This window comes from Petaurus breviceps, unplaced genomic scaffold (assembly GCF_028583685.1).
Source record: "Petaurus breviceps papuanus isolate PSGF00001 unplaced genomic scaffold, PetGlider_PUasm1.0 37, whole genome shotgun sequence".
Classification (NCBI taxonomy): domain Eukaryota; kingdom Metazoa; phylum Chordata; class Mammalia; order Diprotodontia; family Petauridae; genus Petaurus; species Petaurus breviceps.
The window spans coordinates 23,451,131-23,471,458 of NW_027186296.1; the positions used below are offsets into that span (position 1 = coordinate 23,451,131).

At 36.7% G+C, this 20,328-nt stretch overlaps 2 protein-coding genes across 2 annotated transcripts in view; both read left to right on the forward strand.

Annotated features, from left to right (window-relative positions):
- LOC138169642 (protein unc-13 homolog C-like) overlaps nt 1-20,328 on the forward strand; it is a 200,670-nt gene that overhangs the window by 153,877 nt on the left and 26,465 nt on the right. The window lies entirely within an intron of this gene.
- Nucleotides 19,314-19,988, forward strand: LOC138168705 (small ribosomal subunit protein eS17-like). Its single transcript, XM_069097592.1, has one exon. It carries the CDS (start codon nt 19,314-19,316, stop codon nt 19,986-19,988), a length of 675 nt encoding a protein of 224 aa, XP_068953693.1.

Genomic DNA, 20,328 nt, shown 5'->3' on the forward strand with positions numbered 1-20,328 from the left:
TCATTCACTACGTGTACAGTGCATTATGCCAGATAATGTCTCTCAAAGAACATTTATTATTTCAGCTATGCAATTGTAAAAAAAAAAAGTATTTATCAGGGAGGCTAGGTGGCACAGTGAATAGAGCACCAGTCCTGAAGTCAGGAGGACCTGAGTTCAAATCCAGCCTCAGACACTTAACACAAAAACTAGCCATGTGGCCTTGGGCAAGTCACTTAACTCCATTTGTTTTCCAAAAAGCAAAAAAAAAAACTATCATAGAAGCAGAGATCTATATCTTGAATGGATCCTCCTAGGTCATTAATCAAACATGCTCATTTTAACAAATAAGAAAACTGAGTCCCAAAGGGCTTAAGTGGATTGCTTGAAGTCATACAGGTAGTAAATTACAGATCTAGAATTCAATCCTTAGACCTGCAACTCCTAATCTAGTGTTCTTTCCTGCTGCTTTAATCTATAACCTCTTAAAGTAAATTAGTATAACTAGCTCCATTTTACAGGCAGGAGAGAGATTTCTGATTCCAGAGGGTTCATAGAGTGCTTTGGCAAAACTGAAATTACTGTAATGCGGACTTTTTACTCTACTGATTTTGGAGCTAGCACTCTTCAGCCACTGCCCAAGGTCTTCAATGTGGACAATCATTAAGCCTCTAGGCACTATGCTTGGTCCAGGGTTAAAATGCATGAAATGAAACAATACCTGTGCTTTCAATTTCCTGTTATTTTCAAAGGCATCACCATTCTATCCACCACCCCGGTTTACAATTGGGGCATCATTCTCCACTCCTCTCACTCACACCTCTAAATCCAACCTGTTGACAAATTCTGTCAATTTTGCCTATGTCATATCTCTCCTGTATGCCCTTCTCTCTCCTTTAAGACAGACACCACCTTAATGCAGGCACTTATTATCCCATGCCCAGACTATTACAGTAGCTTGCTGGTTGGACTCTCTGCCTCAAGGCGTTCCCCTCTCCAGTTCATCTATCAAATTGATCTTCCAGAAATGAAGAATAGAAATTTCTTAGCCTTTCCTCAGTCTTCATTCTGTTTTGCCCTGGCCAGGCTTGCAAACTCCAGTTGCTCTGCATCACTTCCAAGATCAAATGTAGAATCTTCTGTTTTGCATTTGATGGCAATTTCCCTTAATTCTGGTACCATCTCTTTGTTGATCATCTCCAGTTTATCCTGTATACATCTTGTTTGTACAATGTTGTTTGCATTTAAACTCTTCTGTTAGACTATGAGTTTCTTGAGTGATGTTTTTTGGCCCTTCTTTATACAGGGTTTCTCTAAAGTCTCACACATAGGAAATCTTATTAACTATGTGTAGTTTCAAGAAACAAAATGAATGAAATTTTCAACAACATTTTATTTAATTAGTATAAATGAGATTTCATAGGAAGATACAGGAAACACATAGGAAATCGTATTAATTAATTAAATTAATCTCATTAATATGGAAAATAGTCCCTCAAAACCAATGAAAGCTTTTATTCCATATGAAATAGTCATGGCTAAAATTTATGCCAACTAAATAAAATACTGTTGAAAATTTCATTCATTTCATTTCTTGAAAATATACATAATGAGATTTCCTATGTGTCCAGACTTTAGGGACACCCTGTATACTCAATGCTTACTTACCCTTGTTGTCTAGCACACAGTAGGCACTTAATAAATGCTTGTTGAGTAGTTCTTGCTTTTATTGGGTGAAACGGTAGTATATGTATAAGTAAATATAGAGCATATATCAAGTAGATATTAGTAAATACCTATATTTGATGTGATTCAAGGAGACCCCTAAAGCTAAGGAGAAAAGGTTTCCCAAAGGAAGGGATGCTTGAGATAAATTGTGATGGAAGTTAAGGATTCTAAGAAGCTGAGGTCAAGAGATAAACCCCAGAATCAAGGACTGGCTTTTGCCTTTCTTTGTAACCTCAGCACAGTTCCTGATACATGTAGGTGCTTAATATTTGCTTTTGGATGGATTGACATGTCACATGTGGGTAGGGAAGTTGGTACTATGACATTAAGATGGGAGAAGTCTATTGGGAAACTGGCCTCCTTAGAAAGTGTAAGCTCTGGAGGCTTATCAGTCAGAGCTGCATGGTTCTTCATTTCATCTTTATGGACTTCCAATTTTCTCTCTTTGTAAAATGGGCTATCAAGGCAGGGGATAGAGATAACATTATAAGATCATTGTGGTCTTATTTTCTTGAGCTATTATTGACACTTGTTATTCTTTGAGAACATCCTGGACACAAGGTTCTGAATCCTAATTAAGGAACAATAGTTTAAGTTAGTGAAGATAGTGAGACTTGTACCTGGAAAGCCCTTGTACTCTTAAATGTGCTTGCAGTCTCTTCTTTGCCTCCTGGGAGCTCACTGAGTTCTGCTGTATTGAAAAAAACTCAAGATTCCTGACAATGTTCAGGGTTCTGCGGGTTTTGGGGAAATCTAGCCATGACTTATGGAGCCATGGGCTTGGTGAGAGGGACAACAGACTCCTTTAGTGCTCTCCTAGGTAGGCTCAGGACTAATTTTCAAGTGTTCTTACTAGGTGTACAAGAACCTTGGGAATAAATTATGGGGGTATCTTCACTATGTAGGTAATCTTAAAATGGAAAAATAATACTTCCCAGCCCATTTCCTTGCTTTATGTTTAATCAGTCATTGGCACAAGGTTACAAGGATACCTTTCAATTTTAGATGGTGAAAAGAAATATTGAAACAGTCAAAACAAAGTTACTGAATTTATTCAAGCACTGTGTAAATTCCATCCACCTACAGCAATTCAAATTCTTATAACAGTGAAAGGAATACCTAGGCATCTGCATTTGCAACCCTTATACATTTAAAGAAATATGTTTCAGAGACAAGACAGAGGGCATAGGCATGAATGTGAGCTCTGACACTAAGTACTTGGGTAAGTTTTAACTCTCTGAGACTCAGTTTCTTCATCTGTAAAATGGGAAGGTAGAGGATGAACTCTGAGGATCTTGCCAGCTTTGAGTCTAAGGTCTTATAAGAATATAGAAATATCTTCTTGCTCTTAAAGTTAGTAGATCTTGTAGTGATACCATCTTGAATTTCTATGTTATAATGGCTGTGTGCTTCTCAGGGACTTAAATATTTTGATGTACTTTATTTTAAAGTCAGTATGGGGTTGAATATTGTCATAAACACAAGCGAATCCTGCTACTAGAATAGTATGATGGGTGAAATCTGAAATAACTGAGGAAACAAAGATTCAATCTTCTGAGCATATCACTTTATGAAATAACGCATGTCAATTGTATGACAGATCAGGACCAGGACTCCTCAACTTGACTCTGGACCTAGAATGCAGGGGGAGACTGGTTTTTATGCATTAAAAGCAAACAATGAACAGGCTATAAATCAGGATAGTGGTTTAATTAATCTGATTTATAATTGAAGGAAAGATTAGAGGTTTTCTAAAGTGTGAGAGGGAGATGAGTGAGTTTTGAGAGTTGGGGGTAGGGAGAGAGTGAGCAGGTACAGTTCCCTGAAATTAGAAAAAGAGGTGTCACTCTCCTCCAAAGTATTTGTATTTAATGAAAGGATCATGGAAACAGTAACTGAGTGAGTAGTATAGGATCAGGTTTCAGATAAGACATAGGGGTTTCTTGAAATGTATAAATGTGAGAAAACTCCTTGCATCACTCTTCAGATCTGACTGGGTTTCTGGTCAACATAACCTAAGTCCTTAGTTAAAGGTCTCTAAGTAACAAGTAGACGCGAGGTGGTCCAGTTTCCCAGTGAAGTAGGGCTAGGATCAAATAGTGCAATAAAGTTTTCTTGCAATTCCAATAATTGAATAAAGTTTTGTACAAGAGAGAAATTAGTCTAAGACCTATAATTGAATAAAAAGGGAACTTAACTAGATCTAGAATTGAGTCACAAGATAGAGTCAATGAAGTTCACTCACAATGCCCACAGTAGGCCAAGACTGATGGATTACTTGTGTTTAGGAGTACTGAACTATAGAGTGGCTAAAGCAAATTGGGTGTCATCTAAGTTCATCACCAGTGTAGTAAGACCCCAGAATTGAGGGGAGGGGAGGGATGTGAAGTGCTGTTCATCTTAGAAAGGGCAAGCTGTCTCAGCTCAGAAACAACAGGATCCAAGCTTCTGGACGAATAAGCAGAGGGTTTACACCTGTGTGTGGTCAATGTATTTCCTGGCTGGGGAAAATAGGGTGATACAGTTTAAAAAAAAATTAATAAAATATTTTTTGAAAAGCCCAGCATGGACAATTAGGGTGAAATTTTAAGTGATTTCAGATCTCTTTTTTAGCAGGAAGCCCTGTAGTGTGTGTGTGTGTGTGTGTGTGTGTGTATTGAGGGCTTGAGAGATTGAAGTTGTGATATTCATGTATTTTTCATAAGTATATATGTAATATACACATGCAACACCCAAACTGTGCAACCCAGTATTATTGCTTTATATTCCTTCGTCATACTTGTGTGAATGCAAACTCAAATGAAATACTGTTTTATCTTTTTCATTTATGTTTATGCATATATAAAAAGTAACCAAGGATGCAAATAACCAGCTTGGTTATTATTAATAAATTATTTTGGAACCAGCAGTGTGGCCATAGTAGGGAACATAGAGAGCTGGCTTAATACATAGGTTGATCAGGACATGGAGCTATTGCCTCTCTTTTTGCTTTTCTTTCTCTGTTTTGCTGTATAATTTGCCTGCATTCCTCAAATCCTTTCTTCTATTCATGCCTTTCTCTCTTCCATTATAGTTCCTGAATTGGGGGCTGGAAAGACCAAGGTGTTAATTTTAAATATGCTTGATTTGCTTACAACGGAATAAAAAGAAAAAAAAAAGATGCTCACTGTTAGACTGAACAAATAATAAGCTGTGTTGAATTACAGTTTTTCAATTCATATCACAGCAGGGAAATGATGTATGCTAAAAAACCTTTTCCACAGGCACATTTCAGAACACTGTTAGGAAAAACATTTTGACCCAGCAAATTCAGTGCTGGCTATTTTATTTTTGGGTAATTTGCAAACTATGATCTCCTAATGGCGATCTCTACATTCATCAAATGCCAAGGAATTCCTATAGGGAAACTTTCATTCTGCAGTTCACTCTTAAAGTAGGTCAGCAAGGAATTTATAAGAGTTGAAGTTTACAATTTGTGGCTATAATTGCCTTGTAGGTCTAGGACAGGAAACCAAGATCATCATTTCTTTCTTTCTTTCTTTCTTCTGTAGCTTTTAAGATTTGTAATTTTGCCTTGTGGATTTCATGGACTTAAACGATCCTTCTGGGAGAAGGCTTATGAACAACTCGACAGTCTCTTGGTTTTAACAAAAAATGATTGTGGTGTTTTGGTGACCTTAACTTGGCAAAGAGTTTATTCGATCAAAATAGGAGCCTATTACATTTCACCCATGGAATATGCCTAGTCATTCAGCACTTCAGGAGAATTCCCATGATCCTCTGACCTCTGGTCACCTTTCCTCCTAGAGTGGGACTATAAAACCTGTATTAGATTGTAACTTGTAAGCACCAGTGCAGAGAAATACTGCTTTCTGTTTAAAAGCATATAGTGGCTCCCCATTACCTGCCATTGAATTGAAAATCCTGTGCTTTCCTCTCCATTATTTAGCACCCCTGGATGAGGGGTTCTTTGCTTTCTTATGTGTCATGAACTTCCTTTGGCCATCTAGTATAGCCTATGGAATAATATTTTACTTTCTACATCCATTATTAAAGGAAATTTTAAAGAGTTTAGCAAAAATAAAGATGTAATTTTTTTCCATCCAGTTTTAACAATCCTTTTGATTGTTAAGAATCCCTGCCTTAGACTTATCCAAATTATCTCCACCATCCCTTGATCAGGGCAGTTTCTCCTCCTTTCTCATAACAAGTCACACTTATTTTGCCTTGTTTCATGTTCTTCTTCCCTTACAATACCTGTCATACCCTACAGTCCTTCAAGGCTATCCCCAACTCATCTCAGATCAATTTGATTAAATTCTTATCTCCCCAAATGGATTATAAGAGATTCGAAGCCTAGGGCAAATGTTTCACTCTTCCTTTATATTCCTATTTATAGAACTGGTGTTGATGGACTATTGCATTTGAATTAATAGGAATGGAGTTCAAACTCAGCTCCGCTATTTACTGCAATGCTTTTGGGAAGGGGATCTTGATCTACTGTTATGAAAGGTAATTATGAAAGAGAAAGGAAGATATGTAGAAGCCAGGAAAGAAAACATAGCAACACATGTACAGGGTTTGAATTACTGGGATGGCTCTGCCCAGCAGAGCTTTACTTTTTGACTAAGTGGTAGCTGAGGACCTCCAGAGCATCAGAACCTAGTTTTACACTGAGCTTATGGTCATTTATTGGAAAGGTTCCCCCCTCAAAAAAATTGGGAAGTAATGGAATAAAAATGAAGTATTAGGGGCAACTAGGTGAAACAATGAATGGAGCAATGACCCTGGAGTCAGGAGGACCTGAGTTCAAATGTGGCCTCAGACACTTAACACTTACTAGCTGTGTGACCTTGAGCAAGTCACTAAACCCCAATTTTCCTGCCTTACCCCCTCCAAAAAAGACAAAAAAAGATGAAGTATTAGTTTCTAAAAAGGTACAAAAAGCTTTTATGGTATCTCCTGAAAACACCAGGGTCTAGTCTTGAATCTTACTCTTCATGGGAATAGACTGAATATAGCTATTTCTTTGTGTGTGTGTGTGTGTGTGTGTATGTGTGTGTGTGTGTGTGTTTTCTTCAGTAGATGAGTGGGTAAACAGAGGTGTTGAATGTGCCCGTAGATACACACATATGAAAGTATATGTAGTGTGTGAAGGAATTAATGTAATATGGAAGAGGAAAGGTATTACATGAGACTAAAAGTAGAAATTCAAGGTCAAGAGAAGTGTGTGTATGCCATTTTTAATGTTCCAAGTATAACAAATTTGTGTATGTTTACAGTGAGGCAGTAGTATAGCATAATGTAGAGAAAATCTTGGAACTGAGCAGACCTGGGTTCATAGTGCTGATTCTGACACACATTAACTGTGTGGGAAGGCAAATCAAATTAAAGAGTCTCCTAGAGGGGGATCTGGAAGGGATCACGATGGCCACCTGATCCAACCCCTCATTTTACAGTTGAAGAAACTGGGACCCAAGAGCAGTTAAGTGACTTGACTCAGTTATCAATCGTGAATTTGAACCAAGGACCTCTGAGCCTAGATCCAGTGATCTTTTCACAAGATCTTGTCACTTATTATTTCACTACTTACAGGCAACATCCTGATATCATAAGTTACAGATATGCAGCTGATTTTCATTAGTGGAGAAAGTATCCATGCTTGGAGTTCCCTTAAATGGTGAAATCTGGGCACCCCCACCCCCACAGAGGAAACACATATATGTGTCTGGATGTATATACATTTATATCTATATACACTCATATGTATATATGATATTAGGCATCTACACCCACATCCACACATATAAAATATGTATGTTGCTCATGTCAGTTGTACCTGACTCTCCATGACCCCATTTTGAGGTTTTCTTGGCATAAATACTAGAATGGTTTGCCATTCCTTCTTCAGATCATTTTACAGATGAGTAACTGAGGCAAACAGGGTTAAATGGCTTGCTTAGGGTCACATAGCTAGTAAGTGTCTGGGACTGGATTTGAACTCATGAAGATGAGGCTTCCTGACTACAAGCCCAGTGCTGTATCCATTGTACTACCTAGCTGCCCCATACTACATATATACATACACATATACACATGTGTATGTGTGTATATATACACATCTACATCTACATATGTACATACGTGTATATATGTATTGTGTATATATCTCTGTCTATACAACAGTGGGGTACCAATCACTGCTTCCATTTTATTACCCTTCCCTTACTAAAATAAAGCTCTACACATAAACAGATGTGTATATATGAGTACACATATATGCATGAACATGCATATATGGGCACCCAAACCTACAAAGTACAAAATGGAACACTCAAACCTTATTCTCCAATCCTTAAACCACAGCAACAACAATCTTAGGACAGCATCTTTATCTTCTGGACCATTATTGTCTTAAAACTTGAGTTTGGCTCAGTCTCGTGAACATTTCCCCTCCCTCTCTTTCCCCTACAAGTCTTGGTAAAAGTAGATGCCCCTGTTCAGGCTTGGAGAAATTATTTTAGAATGTAGCTCATGACCTTCAGTTCTATAAGGTAGTGTAGACATTTTTGCTGGCCCATTGAATCTGTCCTCCTCTTCTGATATTTTCTTTTTCTCAACATGAAGGCGAAAATTGTCTATCCATTGATTTGTCTGCTTCCCCTCCCCAAAAGAGGGAATGGATTAAAAAAGACACAGTACCTAGAAAATCTGCATGGTATAGTGGAAATAATAAGGGAGATGAGGCAGACTCTGGATTCTAATTCTGGCCCTGACACTTGCAAGCTATATGAGTCACTTATTCTTTCTAAGTCCCAGTTTCCTAATTTATGCAGTGAAGATAATCCTTTTACAAATTATCTTACAGGGTTATTATAAGGAAAGTACACTGCAAAACTCTCAAAAACTTAACATGGAAATGAGTTATTACTATAACAGCCGTGAGGAGACTAGATGACTGCTATAAATTCTTTTATTTGAGCCCCATATTCTACTTTCCTTTAATGCTCACTTTTCTAAACTTTGTGGGAGTTACAAGGGAATTAGAAATGATCCCTCTCCTCAAGGAACTTTCTATCTGTTTATCAGGGCATAAATTATCATCATCTCATCATAATCATTATTGTCATAATTAATAGCTAGCATTTATATAGCATTTTAAAAATTGTGAAACTCCATAAATATTGTCTCATTTAATCTTCACTACAACCTTGTGAGGTATGTGCTATTATTATCCCCACTTTACAGAAAAGGAAATTGAGGCTGAGAGAATTTAAGTGACTTGCCCACTGTCACACAGCTAGCAAGTGTCTGAGACTGGATTTGAGCTTGAGCCTTCTTGACTCCAGTCCTAGCACCTTTACCCACTGCACCACTTCACAAAACCAAAAAACCTAAGAGGCAGTTTATGATTAAGAACTCAATGTTTTTAAGAGAAAAAAAGTTCTCAAAAGAAATGTATGCTATTAACAATATAAAAGAATATTCTAAATGACTAATTATAAGGAAATATAAGTCAAAGCAACCTTAATATTTCATCTTATACCTAGCAAAGTAGCAAAGATAAAAAAGATGGGAATAGTCACTGCTGGAGGGTTTTTAGAAAGACAGATATGCTGCAGCATTGTTGATGGAACTATGAAGCAGTACAACATTTCTGGAAACCAATTTGGAATTATGTATATAAGAGGCTAAATGTCCATACCCTTTGAACTGAGATATTATCTTGTGAAGCATATGCCGTAAGGAGGTCATTGATAAAAAGACATCAACTATTTCTACATTTATAGCAGCATTTTTTTTGGGGGGGGGGTAACAATAAATGGAAACAAAGCAGATGCCCATTAATTAAGGAATGGCTAAATAAAATTGTGATGTATCACCAAAAAAAGAGCAACAAGTAGAAGACCCAGCATCTGCATCTCGTTCCACTAAATCCAAATCCGGTCATTTTTTTCCACATTTTTTCATGTCTTCCCTATTTGAAAAGTCAAATGAATTCAGCTTTCTGGTTCCAGTCTTCCATTACTTACATTGTACAATTTGTATTGACAAAGGTCTTATATGACTAAAACATTTTTTTCCATTTACAGGTGGATTTCCTAACATTTAATTAACTTGACATTTAATAACTAACATCTCTTTTTTTGTGTGTGTAAACTTGTGGCCAATATTTGGTTACCTAGTCTTCAGTTTCTTTACGTGTAAAATGAGATCAGATAATTCCTAAGTTTTTTTTAGAATGTTTAGCCAATCTCTGATTTTATAATTATATACTTTGATTACTATTAATTTATTAGCTTCCATTTCCTATTAATAAAGTGTCATACTCTTGATTAAGATATAAGCATGGGAAAGTAAAAAAAATGGTTTGGTACAGATTATAAATGCAGTCTCTAAGTTCAGAGTAACATCAAAGTTATTGAAATCTGCAGAGGTCAGCGAAAGTGTCAAGGAGGAGGTAAAAACTAATCTAGATACTGAAGAATGAGTTGGTTTTATGTAGTCTGGAGGGAAAACCTATTCCAGGCAATGACAACATGTGTTTGAATCAACTTGTCTTGTAGTATGGGTATTGGCTCCTTTAGATTTCTATAAAAAGAGAAAATTTATCCCCTTTACAATGGAATGGATTTAACATAATAAATTCAAAGCTTATGATAATGGAAGTTAATTTTAAACTGGCTTTAGTATTTAACTGAATAGCCCCATTATGGTTGAAATGCCTGGAAACAAAGCTGAACTGGGAGTCAAGAGAAATGAGTTCTAATCTTGTCTGGAACCAGCTAGGTTCATGAATTTGAGGAAGTTACTATACCTCTGAGACTCAGTTTCCTTATCTATTAAAGGAGCTGTAGCTCTTAGGTTTTAATTATCTATGAATCCTCTGCTTCTGTTTATGTGAAAACCCTTAAAAGGCTAATTTAAGTTAATTTTATTCATTCATTACAGCAAATTCCATAAGGATCACTACTAGGTAACTCTTTGTTAAATACTGTGTGCATTCAAAATAATGTATTTTATTTTTTAAATAATCTGTAATTCAGACTGACTTTTGTTCCTTAGTCAAAATGACTAAATGTTTTTTATTACTTAATAGAATTTTCTTTTTTATGATGCCTTTCATCCATTGGTAGCTAAGATCTTAGTAATGAGGCAAGGGCCCAATAGCACAGATAGACATGACTTCCTATTACAATAGGTCATGATATTCATTTCCCAGAGTTATATTTAAGTATGTTAATATCTTCACAGAAAAACATAATTAAATTTGCCTTTTGAAGATCACAGTTATATGCAGAAAAATTTTACTGAAAACTATAATAAACAAGAGTTGGAATTGTAATGATTGAACAGCATTCTGGGACAATGACAATTTATCTGTAACCTTTTACTCCAGAGATTCAGCTCTGTAGTACAAATATGAGTATCCAATGTTTGTATGAAGAATGCAGGCTAGCTATTTATTTTATATAAGAAAGAATATATCCTTTGTCAGAGAAAACAGAAATGGAGTTGTTTGGGTAAAAAAATCTTCTGGATGTTTGTTCTAAATTTGAGAATATTTTAAAATGTTCTTTAAGGATTGACTGATTTACTTAAATAAGTTTTCATTTTTGCTTCCTTTACTACCTACTAGCAAAGGTGATGAATGTCACCATTGAAAAAGTTATTTTAGTTGTTTTTCTAGTTACATAGACTCAAAAGTTGCTTCAAATTCAATAACATCTAGGTGGTGCAGTAGATAGAACACTGGATCTGATTTCAGGAAGATTCATCTTGCTGGGTTCAAATCTGGCCTCAGACACTTACCAGCTGTGTGATCCTGGCCAAGCTATTTAATCCTGTGTTGGCCTCAGTTTCCTCATCTTTAAAATGAGCTGGAAAAGGAAATGACAAACCACTCTAGTATTTTTATCAAGAAAGCCCCAAATGGCATCACAAATAGTCAGACATGACTGAAACAACTGAATAGAAACTAGTCTCTTATCATGAAAGTCCCATTGTATATGCAAAGATTTTTGCGTTTTGTGCAGTCTTTTTTGCCTTTTTTTCTTTGTCTTCCTCCTTCTCATCTTCTTCCTCCTCTCCTTCCTCTTTCTCTTTTTTCTTCCTCTTTCTCTTCTTTTTTCCTCCTCTTTTTTCCTGTTTTCTTTCTCCTCTTCCTTCTTCAATTTTAGTGTGAAAACTCCTTCTGCCAATGTAGCAGGGTAGCGTGAATGAAACTTGAACCCAGGACTTCCTGATTCCTGACCTGTTTGTCCCTTGATCTGCTAAGACATACCACCTTTCAAGAGCACTAATAATTTTTTATCTCTATATATCTATGTATTTGTCAATTTCTTCAGGAGATTTTAATACACAAGTCTGATTTTCTGTTTTGATAGTACTGAGTTATTAGCCATATCCCAGTCTCCCAGAGCACCCATTATCTCTGTGTTACTGCATACTCAGTAGCATTCCTAACCCAGCTGTTGACACACTGTTCAATATTTTTCAATTCTGCCTACTCTGGCTGATTGAGAAACAGGGTATCTATTTTCTAATGATATAAAGTAACAGCAGCAGTGGAGGTATAGTTCTTGTGGTTGAAGATTGTTAAGGCCTTTCAAAATGCCTCTCCAACCAGGAGCAGTCAAATTTACCCAAACCTCAGTGGTCTGTGGCACTAAGATGTCCTTGAAATAGTCTTTTTAAGATGGCATCATGCCACTAGCTAATAACCCTGCTCAAATCAGGACTGCAATGGTAGAGAACAGGGAGAAAAGTTTACTGTCCACAGAGTAACATTGCTTATCTCCAGAACCAAATCTTCTGTTCCCATTCAACAGGACATATTGACTCTATGAAAAAAAATATCAGATCACAAAACTGGCTAAAAAATCTTCCCTCATTTAATAGAGCAAAACTTGTAGGATGGAGTTGTGGAGGTGATGGTATATACTTTACCTTGATCTGGTCTATCAATTAGCCATTGTATGTAGAATTATTTGATCAACGATTATTTGGTTTACCATTATATAAAGTAGAAATATTTTGAGTTTGATATCACTGCCAACACCTTGATACTGTCATATTTGATATTTTTCTTATTGGGAGTTAAATTTTGAGTAGCAAAATAAACCCACTATAAATTTAACTTAGTCAAGTAAATACCATAGAAATTAAAAACATGAATTTTAGTATTTGGCAGTCTATCTCAACTTCCTTTCTCATAAGATAGAGTGATAGTTAAAGTCTGGCCTGGTCTCATGATTAAACCCAAGGAGCATAGAAACATAGGATTCTAGCTATAAAAAAGAAGGAAACTTAAAAGTTATTTAGTTTCCATCCCACCATTTCACAAATAAGAAAACTGAGATCCAGAAAAATTAATTAACTTGTCCAAAGTCACACAAGTTGTAAATGATATCAATAGGAACAGAACTTCAAATCTAGCCCTCTTTCCACTGAATAAATGTCAGGCCAGAGAGATGTCAATACTGGTGTGTGGTAGGGCTTTCCCCATTGCCCTTTTCTGTCCTATTTTTTTCAGTGATTTGAAAGAAGCACAAAATTATAAAATTGTCAAATGACAGAGCTAGAATCAGTAGCTCATATCTTGGGCAACCAAGTCAAGATACAGAAAAGAGCTTGACAAGCTGGAATGATGGGTTAAATATAGCAAGATAAAATTTATCCAAAAACATTTACAAAGATTAGCATTTAACTTCAAGGAACCAACTGCCAAAATGGGAGGAAAAGGAAATGGATAGATAGTTCTTTAAGTGACAACTTAAAAAAATAAATGATAAGCTTTTCATTAGTCAACAGTGTGAAATAAATGCAAAAAAAAAAGATAATGCAATATTAAACTGCATCATTAGAATTATAGCATCCATGATGAGGATGGCAATTGTCTTACTATATTCTGAATTGGTATTTTTGAATTTCTGTTGAGTTTTGAATATTGAATATTTGAATTGCTGCATGTAATTTCTTTGTTAAGATTTTAGGAAGAATATTGGTAGAAAGAGATGAGGAGAGTGAGGTAATTAAAAATAATGCTAAATGAAGACTCACTGATGGAACTCAATGCTTAGACCATAAAAGAGAAAATGACTATGGTCTTAAAATATTCGAAGGGTTGTCATTTGTAAAATGGGTTTCCCCAGCCCTACTTTGTGGATTGTAGAAATCAGACTAATGAATATAAGTTAACAGTATGTAGACATTAGATCAATAGGAGGAAGAATTACACAATTGTTGGAATAATCCAAAAAGAGAGAATATAGGCTAAATTAGAAGTCAGTGAATTTTCCATTGCTAGAGGTGATAGATAAGAGACTAGGTGAACACTTGTGGATGTTACAGAAAAGATAATGTTTCGTATAGGGTTGAAGTCATTAACTACTAATCACTTTTTTTTTTTTTTAAAGCAATCGTGGTTAAGTAACTTGCTCAAGGTTATATGGCCACTTATTTCTGGGTGTGGTGCTGAGTATCTGAGGCCGGATTTGATCCAGGTCATCCTGACACTGGAGCTGGTCCCCACTCGCTGAGCCACCTGGCCGCCCCTACTACTTATTGCTTTCAATTCTGAGGATCTAGGATTCTATGAAATATGCACAAAACAATTTTTTCTAGTTAATTGAAAATTTATGCCACATTATGGTCCCTGAGAGAAAATTCTGAGAATACTCTGATTGCAGGTTCGAATAGTGTAGTCCATACCAGTTGTATTCTGATTTAAAATATTTTTATATCCACACTAAGTTTCAAATGTCAAGCAGCAAAATGAGGAGAAAGAATCAGTTGGAGAAAATTTACTCTTTAGTAAATAGAAAAGAATCTACTCAAGGGATTCATGCTACAGATATATAGAGACTGATGCTCATTTTCTCTTTTGGGTTTAACTGAACTACATAGATCTAAAAATGAATTTTTCACTTTGGGGAAAGACATAGGAAATCAGAAGAGAGAGCTGAACACTCATGAACACAATCAGAAAGTCCAAGATTCTTCTAGAGCCATAGATTTAGCAACCTTGGAAGCCACTGGCCAACTCCCTCATTTTGCATATATGAAAACTGAGGCTCAAGGAACTTGTGACTTGCTCAAGTCACACAGGTAGTGCGAGGCGACTTGGGGGGGTAGTATGGTAGGTAATATAGTTCAGTAGCTTGAAGTCAGAAAGACCTGGGCTTATATCTTGCCACAGACCCTTACTACATGTATGACTATGGGTAAGTCATTGACTACTCTGTGAAGTTGTAGACTTCTCTTTGAATTTTCCTACCTTCCTTTACCTCCCTACTTGCCTAGTTTTGTCCTTTTTTGTCTCCATGATACTTCTCACATTTGCCTTTTCTTCACCAATCACAATGTCACTACCCTAATTCAGTCCATATGACTTAAAGTATTATAATGTCCTCTTAACTAATCTGATTTGAGTTCCTTCCCTCTCTAATCTGTCCTTTTCATGGTTACCAAAATATTATTCTTAATTCTTATATCTAACAATATTACTTCCTTGTTCAAAAGCCTCCAGGGGCTCTCCATTGTCTCCAAACTTTGATTCCACATCCTTATAAGTTAAAAAAAATGAACATGTACCTATTATATATGTATTTACTAATTCTTGAATTATATACATGTACTGCTACAATAATAATCTTCCACTGTGAGACAAAATAGAAATTGAGTACACAAGAAAGATGAACTAATATTTTCTCCTAAAGACTTTATGAATTACCTGGAGTTGACCAAGTAGGGGACTAGGTCAGACCTATGCTTAACAAAATTTAATTTGTCAGTGGTGTAGAAGACAGATTGTAGAAAGATTCAATTTGAGGCCGGGATACCAATTAGGAAGTTATAGCAGTAGTCTAGGTGAAAAGTGATGAATTATGTGAGTAGAGAAGGGAATGAATGTGAAAGATATGGAGAAAGAACTAGAAATATTTGGCAATCAATTAGATTTGAAGGGTCTGGAGCACAGGGGAATATAAGGCACTGATTCTAACAGAATGCTTGTGAGACACTGGGTGACTGGAGTGATGGTAATTCTCTCAAAGTGATAGAAACATTTGGAATAGGGGTCAGTTTGGGAGGAAATAATGAGATCTGTAATCCAGGACCCTTCCATCTCTGTTCATCTTGGATTACTCATTCTGTCAAACACCAAATGGGAAAGCATTGGCAAGACTGTTGCTCATAGTCACAAAGCGCAGAACCTACCTTTTGAGAGTAGACATGCATATGCAGGAGATGATCTGGAAGGCAGAGGATGGGGGAGAAACTTTCATAATTGTATCTGTGGAGCTACTGGGTGCCTGGGATTGTGAGGCTCAAACCTTTGACTCATACTGGGTGGTGGTGTTAGGCAGTTGGGAACTTATACAACAGAGGGAGGGTTCAGATTGTTCCATCATTAGAGGATAAAGGTAGGTGTGGGTGTATTGAATAAAAGCCCAAGATTTATTATCAGAGTAATGTCAGGATGTGACCTATCTTTTCATTCTCTTACTGAGTGATCCTTGGTCTCATTCCAGGGATATCCTGGGATAAGATACAGAGCCTTGACAGGGTGCCACCTCCACTTTGGAGACAACTGAACCATAGAATAAAATACTCTTTAGCCTTACTTTGAAGTCCCACATATCAACCTCCAATTTGACTTCAAGCTTTGTTTCACATTTTATTTTACTTTGCTCTCTTTCACATAATTTATATTTCAGGTAAATTAGCCTCTCTGTTCCTTGATCTCTTCCTGCCTTGCCCTGGCTCTGTGTATCCACATAGGTCAGATTTGTACTCTCTCCACATTTCTACTTGAGATAATTTTCTTTCACATGACACTTCTTTCCTTAAGTCTTCTATAATTTCTCCTTCCTTATTTTTTATTAGATAAACATTTTTTCTCGATAATCTTATACCTTATAATATACTTGTATATGGGTCATATTTTTTCTATTATATTTTAAGTTCTTTAAAAATAGGAACTATGTTCACCTGTGGGTCGCTAGGGCCTATCATAGTGTCTTAGAAATAAGAAGAATTTAATACATATTTATTAAAAGGAATTTCATTTTACTTAATTGCGTCTAAGTATCTTTCTTAGTCTTATTTTAAAGATTTTTTTTTATTAAAGGAAACATCATGGAAATAGCTTCTTAGGTCTATAGTCAATAAGTCAGGGGTTCAAATCCAGCCTCTTACACTTGTTAGCTTATGTGATCTTTGGCAACTTCCTTAATCTCTTTGTTAGTCAGGGATTTTTAGTAGAATTTACTAGAATGCTAGAATTTACTAAGATCATTAGGATCTTTATTGGTGGATAAAGTTCCTATTTTGGGAATTCTGTACTCTGATAAAATCATAGAGTCATGAGATATTCACATGGTTAGGTAATAAGATTATCTTGTCCTTTTAATAAAGTGGTTATATAGAAAAGCAAAATTACATGACATGTACAGTAATCTTAGACTCAACTATGCATACAGGAAGCTTTTATTCTGGGATCATGTAGCCATAATCAGGCACCACTATTCACTTGAATCACTGGCATAGGATCTAGAAGAAAAATACATTACTTAATGCCTGTAGCCTTCTAAACAGAGCCTATAAACAAAATATATATATATATATATATATATACACAGAGAGAGAGAGAGGTGGTATAGGGCCAGCTAAGTGGCATAGTTGATTGAGTACAGGACTTAGAATAAGGAAGACCTGAGTTCATATCCTGTTTCAGACACTTACTTGTTAATCCTAGGCAAGTCACTTAACTTCTCTGTCCCTCAGTTTCCTCATCTGAGAAGTGGGCATAAAATTGCACTACCTACCCCCAGGGTTGTTGTGAAGATCAAATGAGATAATATGTGTATTAAGTGTTTTGCAAATTTTAAATGCTAGCTGCTATACAAGGCACAACTGAATAGTGATAGACTAAGTATCCAGAGGTTCTGTGACCCTCTTGAAATTATATGCATAAATAATACAAATATCACTGCATGTTTGAAAAGCTTATCTCTCGAGGAAAATGAATTGGCATATTTTCTGCAAATTCAAATGGATTATTGCTTTGTGGCTGTGAAGGGAAAAGATATTTTTTGGATTCTTTTACTGACAGATTTAATTTGATATCTTTGAGAAATAAAACATAAATTATTTTTAACTCCTTTTCATTGAAGTGGGTTCTCATTCCATCTCTGACCACCACCCTAGCAAACACACCCAGAACAACAGAAGTTCTCCTTTTTTGAAATTATTTTTCATATCTCTTGAAATCTTTTCAATCTGGTATGATAGTCACTAAAAATAACATTAAAAATTTTAATCCCTTTATTTCCATGCTTTTAAAATTATGGTTATCCAGATACCTTGGGACATTCACTTTCCAATAGCAATTCCAGTAACAATGATCTTGATTCAGAGACTGCCTCATTTATTTGAGGTGTGTGAGTAAGAATACTTCTGAGACTCATATTTACAGAAATATGAAATAAAATACCAAGACCATGATATATGTATGGGAAGGGACATCTGAGAGTGGCTCATTTTCCTCCTATCTGATAGCAATGAATTGAGGGCATGTCTGATAAGAGTCCTTGTGAAAAGGAAGTATCAAAATGAGGAGTCAAAACTCACAATGATCATCTAAATATCTCTCATCTCAAATCTTTAATAACCACAGTAAATCAAAATGATTTTCTGCTACAAAATAACCAAAACTTGAGATTTTGTATTCTGTGACATGTCATGGTGTAGTTCAGAGAAAAAATATCACGTTATTATCACTTTAGCTATATTCCCTATTTCTACATTTATCTTCTTAGTTCCTACTAAGTCTAAGATGTGCCCCTTTTCTTTTCTAAAGAGATATGAATCATCTGGGCTCTGATTTTTATCCCTTTCAAACTCCAAAGGGGCTTTATCTTCATACTTATGACTCACCTGTCCAATATCTCCAGTACAAAATCATTGACTTTGTCATTTGCTTTCAAGGTAGAAATCTTATTTTCCTCTTTAAAAAGATTTTATTTTTTATTTGTTTTTAGTTTTTAATATTCTGTTCCATAAGATTTGGAGTTTTAAATTTTCTCCCCATCCCACCATTTCCCCCTCCCCAAGACAGTATGCATTCTGATATAGGCTATACATGTACAATCATATTAATTATGTTATAATTATATTATATATTAAACATCTTTCCAAATTAGTCATGTAAAGAAGAATTAGAACTAAAGGGAAAAACTATGAGAAATAAGAAACAAAAAAAGAGAGAGCAAGTGAAAATAGCATGCTTCCATCTGCATTCAGACTCCATAGTTCTTTGTCTGGATATAGATAGCATTTTCCATCATGAATCTTTTTGGAATTGTCTTAGATGCTTGTATTGCAGAGAAGAGTTAAATCTATCAAAGTTGGTCATCGCACAATGTTGTGGTTACTGTGTAGAATGTTCTCCTAGTTCTACTCACTTCAATCAGCATCCGTTCATGTAAGTCTTTCCAGGAAACCTTATCTTCTTCTAGCAGGTCATTAACATATTGGAAAAATAACTCACAGGACATATACAAAGAGGAACTATTGGTATCTTAAAAGAAAAAATAATGTCGATGGTAGGTGCTGCTGGGCGCCGGAGCCGCCCGCCATCCTCGGCTCCCCTGGGCCCCGCGAGGCTAGCCGCGAGCCCAGGAGCCTCCGCTCCCTTGGGGCTGCGTGGCCGGCAGGGTCCCGTGTGCGGGGCTTGCCGCCGGGGCTCCGGAGGGGCCGGGGCGCGGACGCGGCTGGCCCGGCCCGAGCCAGGGCCTGGAAGGCGGGGGCGGCGTTGGAAAGGGTCCGTCTCCCTGCGCCCGGCCCGGCCTCTCACTCTCCTGCGCCCCCAGGGTCGCGTTCGGACCAAGACCGTGAAGAAGGCGGCGCGAGTCATCTTTGAGAAGTACTACACCCGCCTGGGCAATGACTTCCACACCAACAAGCGCGTGTGCGACGAGATCGCCATCATCCCCAGCAAGAAGCTCCGCAACAAGGTCGCGGGTGATGTCACTCATCTGATGAAGCGGATCCAGAGAGGCCCTGTGAGAGGGATCTCCATCAAACTGCAGGAAGAAGAAAGAGAAAGGAGGGATAACTATGTCCCTGAGGTCTCTGCTTTGGATCAAGAAATCATTGAAGTGGACCCTGATACCAAAGAAATGTTGAAACTCCTAGACTTTGGTAGTTTGTCCAACCTGCAAGTTACCCAGCCCACAGTTGGGATGAACTTCAAAACACCAAGACGAGCTGTTTAATACTTACTCTTGCCTTCTTTCCAATAAACTTGGGAACTCCGACCCTCCGCCCCCCGTGCAAAAAAAAAAATGTCATGAAAATAGAACTCACTAAGAATGAAGAAACCAAGTTTTCGTCACCCACACCACTGCTGCTTATGCTCTTAGAGCCTATGCTTCTTCAGCTAAAAGCAGTGAATTGAACCTCAAGATAAGTGTGAATGTGATAAGAGTCCTCAATGAGTTCATTACCAGGCAGGCCCGGATGAACTATAGTTTGTGACTTTTTTGATTGGTCCTCATTGTTGTAGCAACATCAATAGGCAGATCAGCATTTGCTTTGTAATTTAGAAAGCAGCCT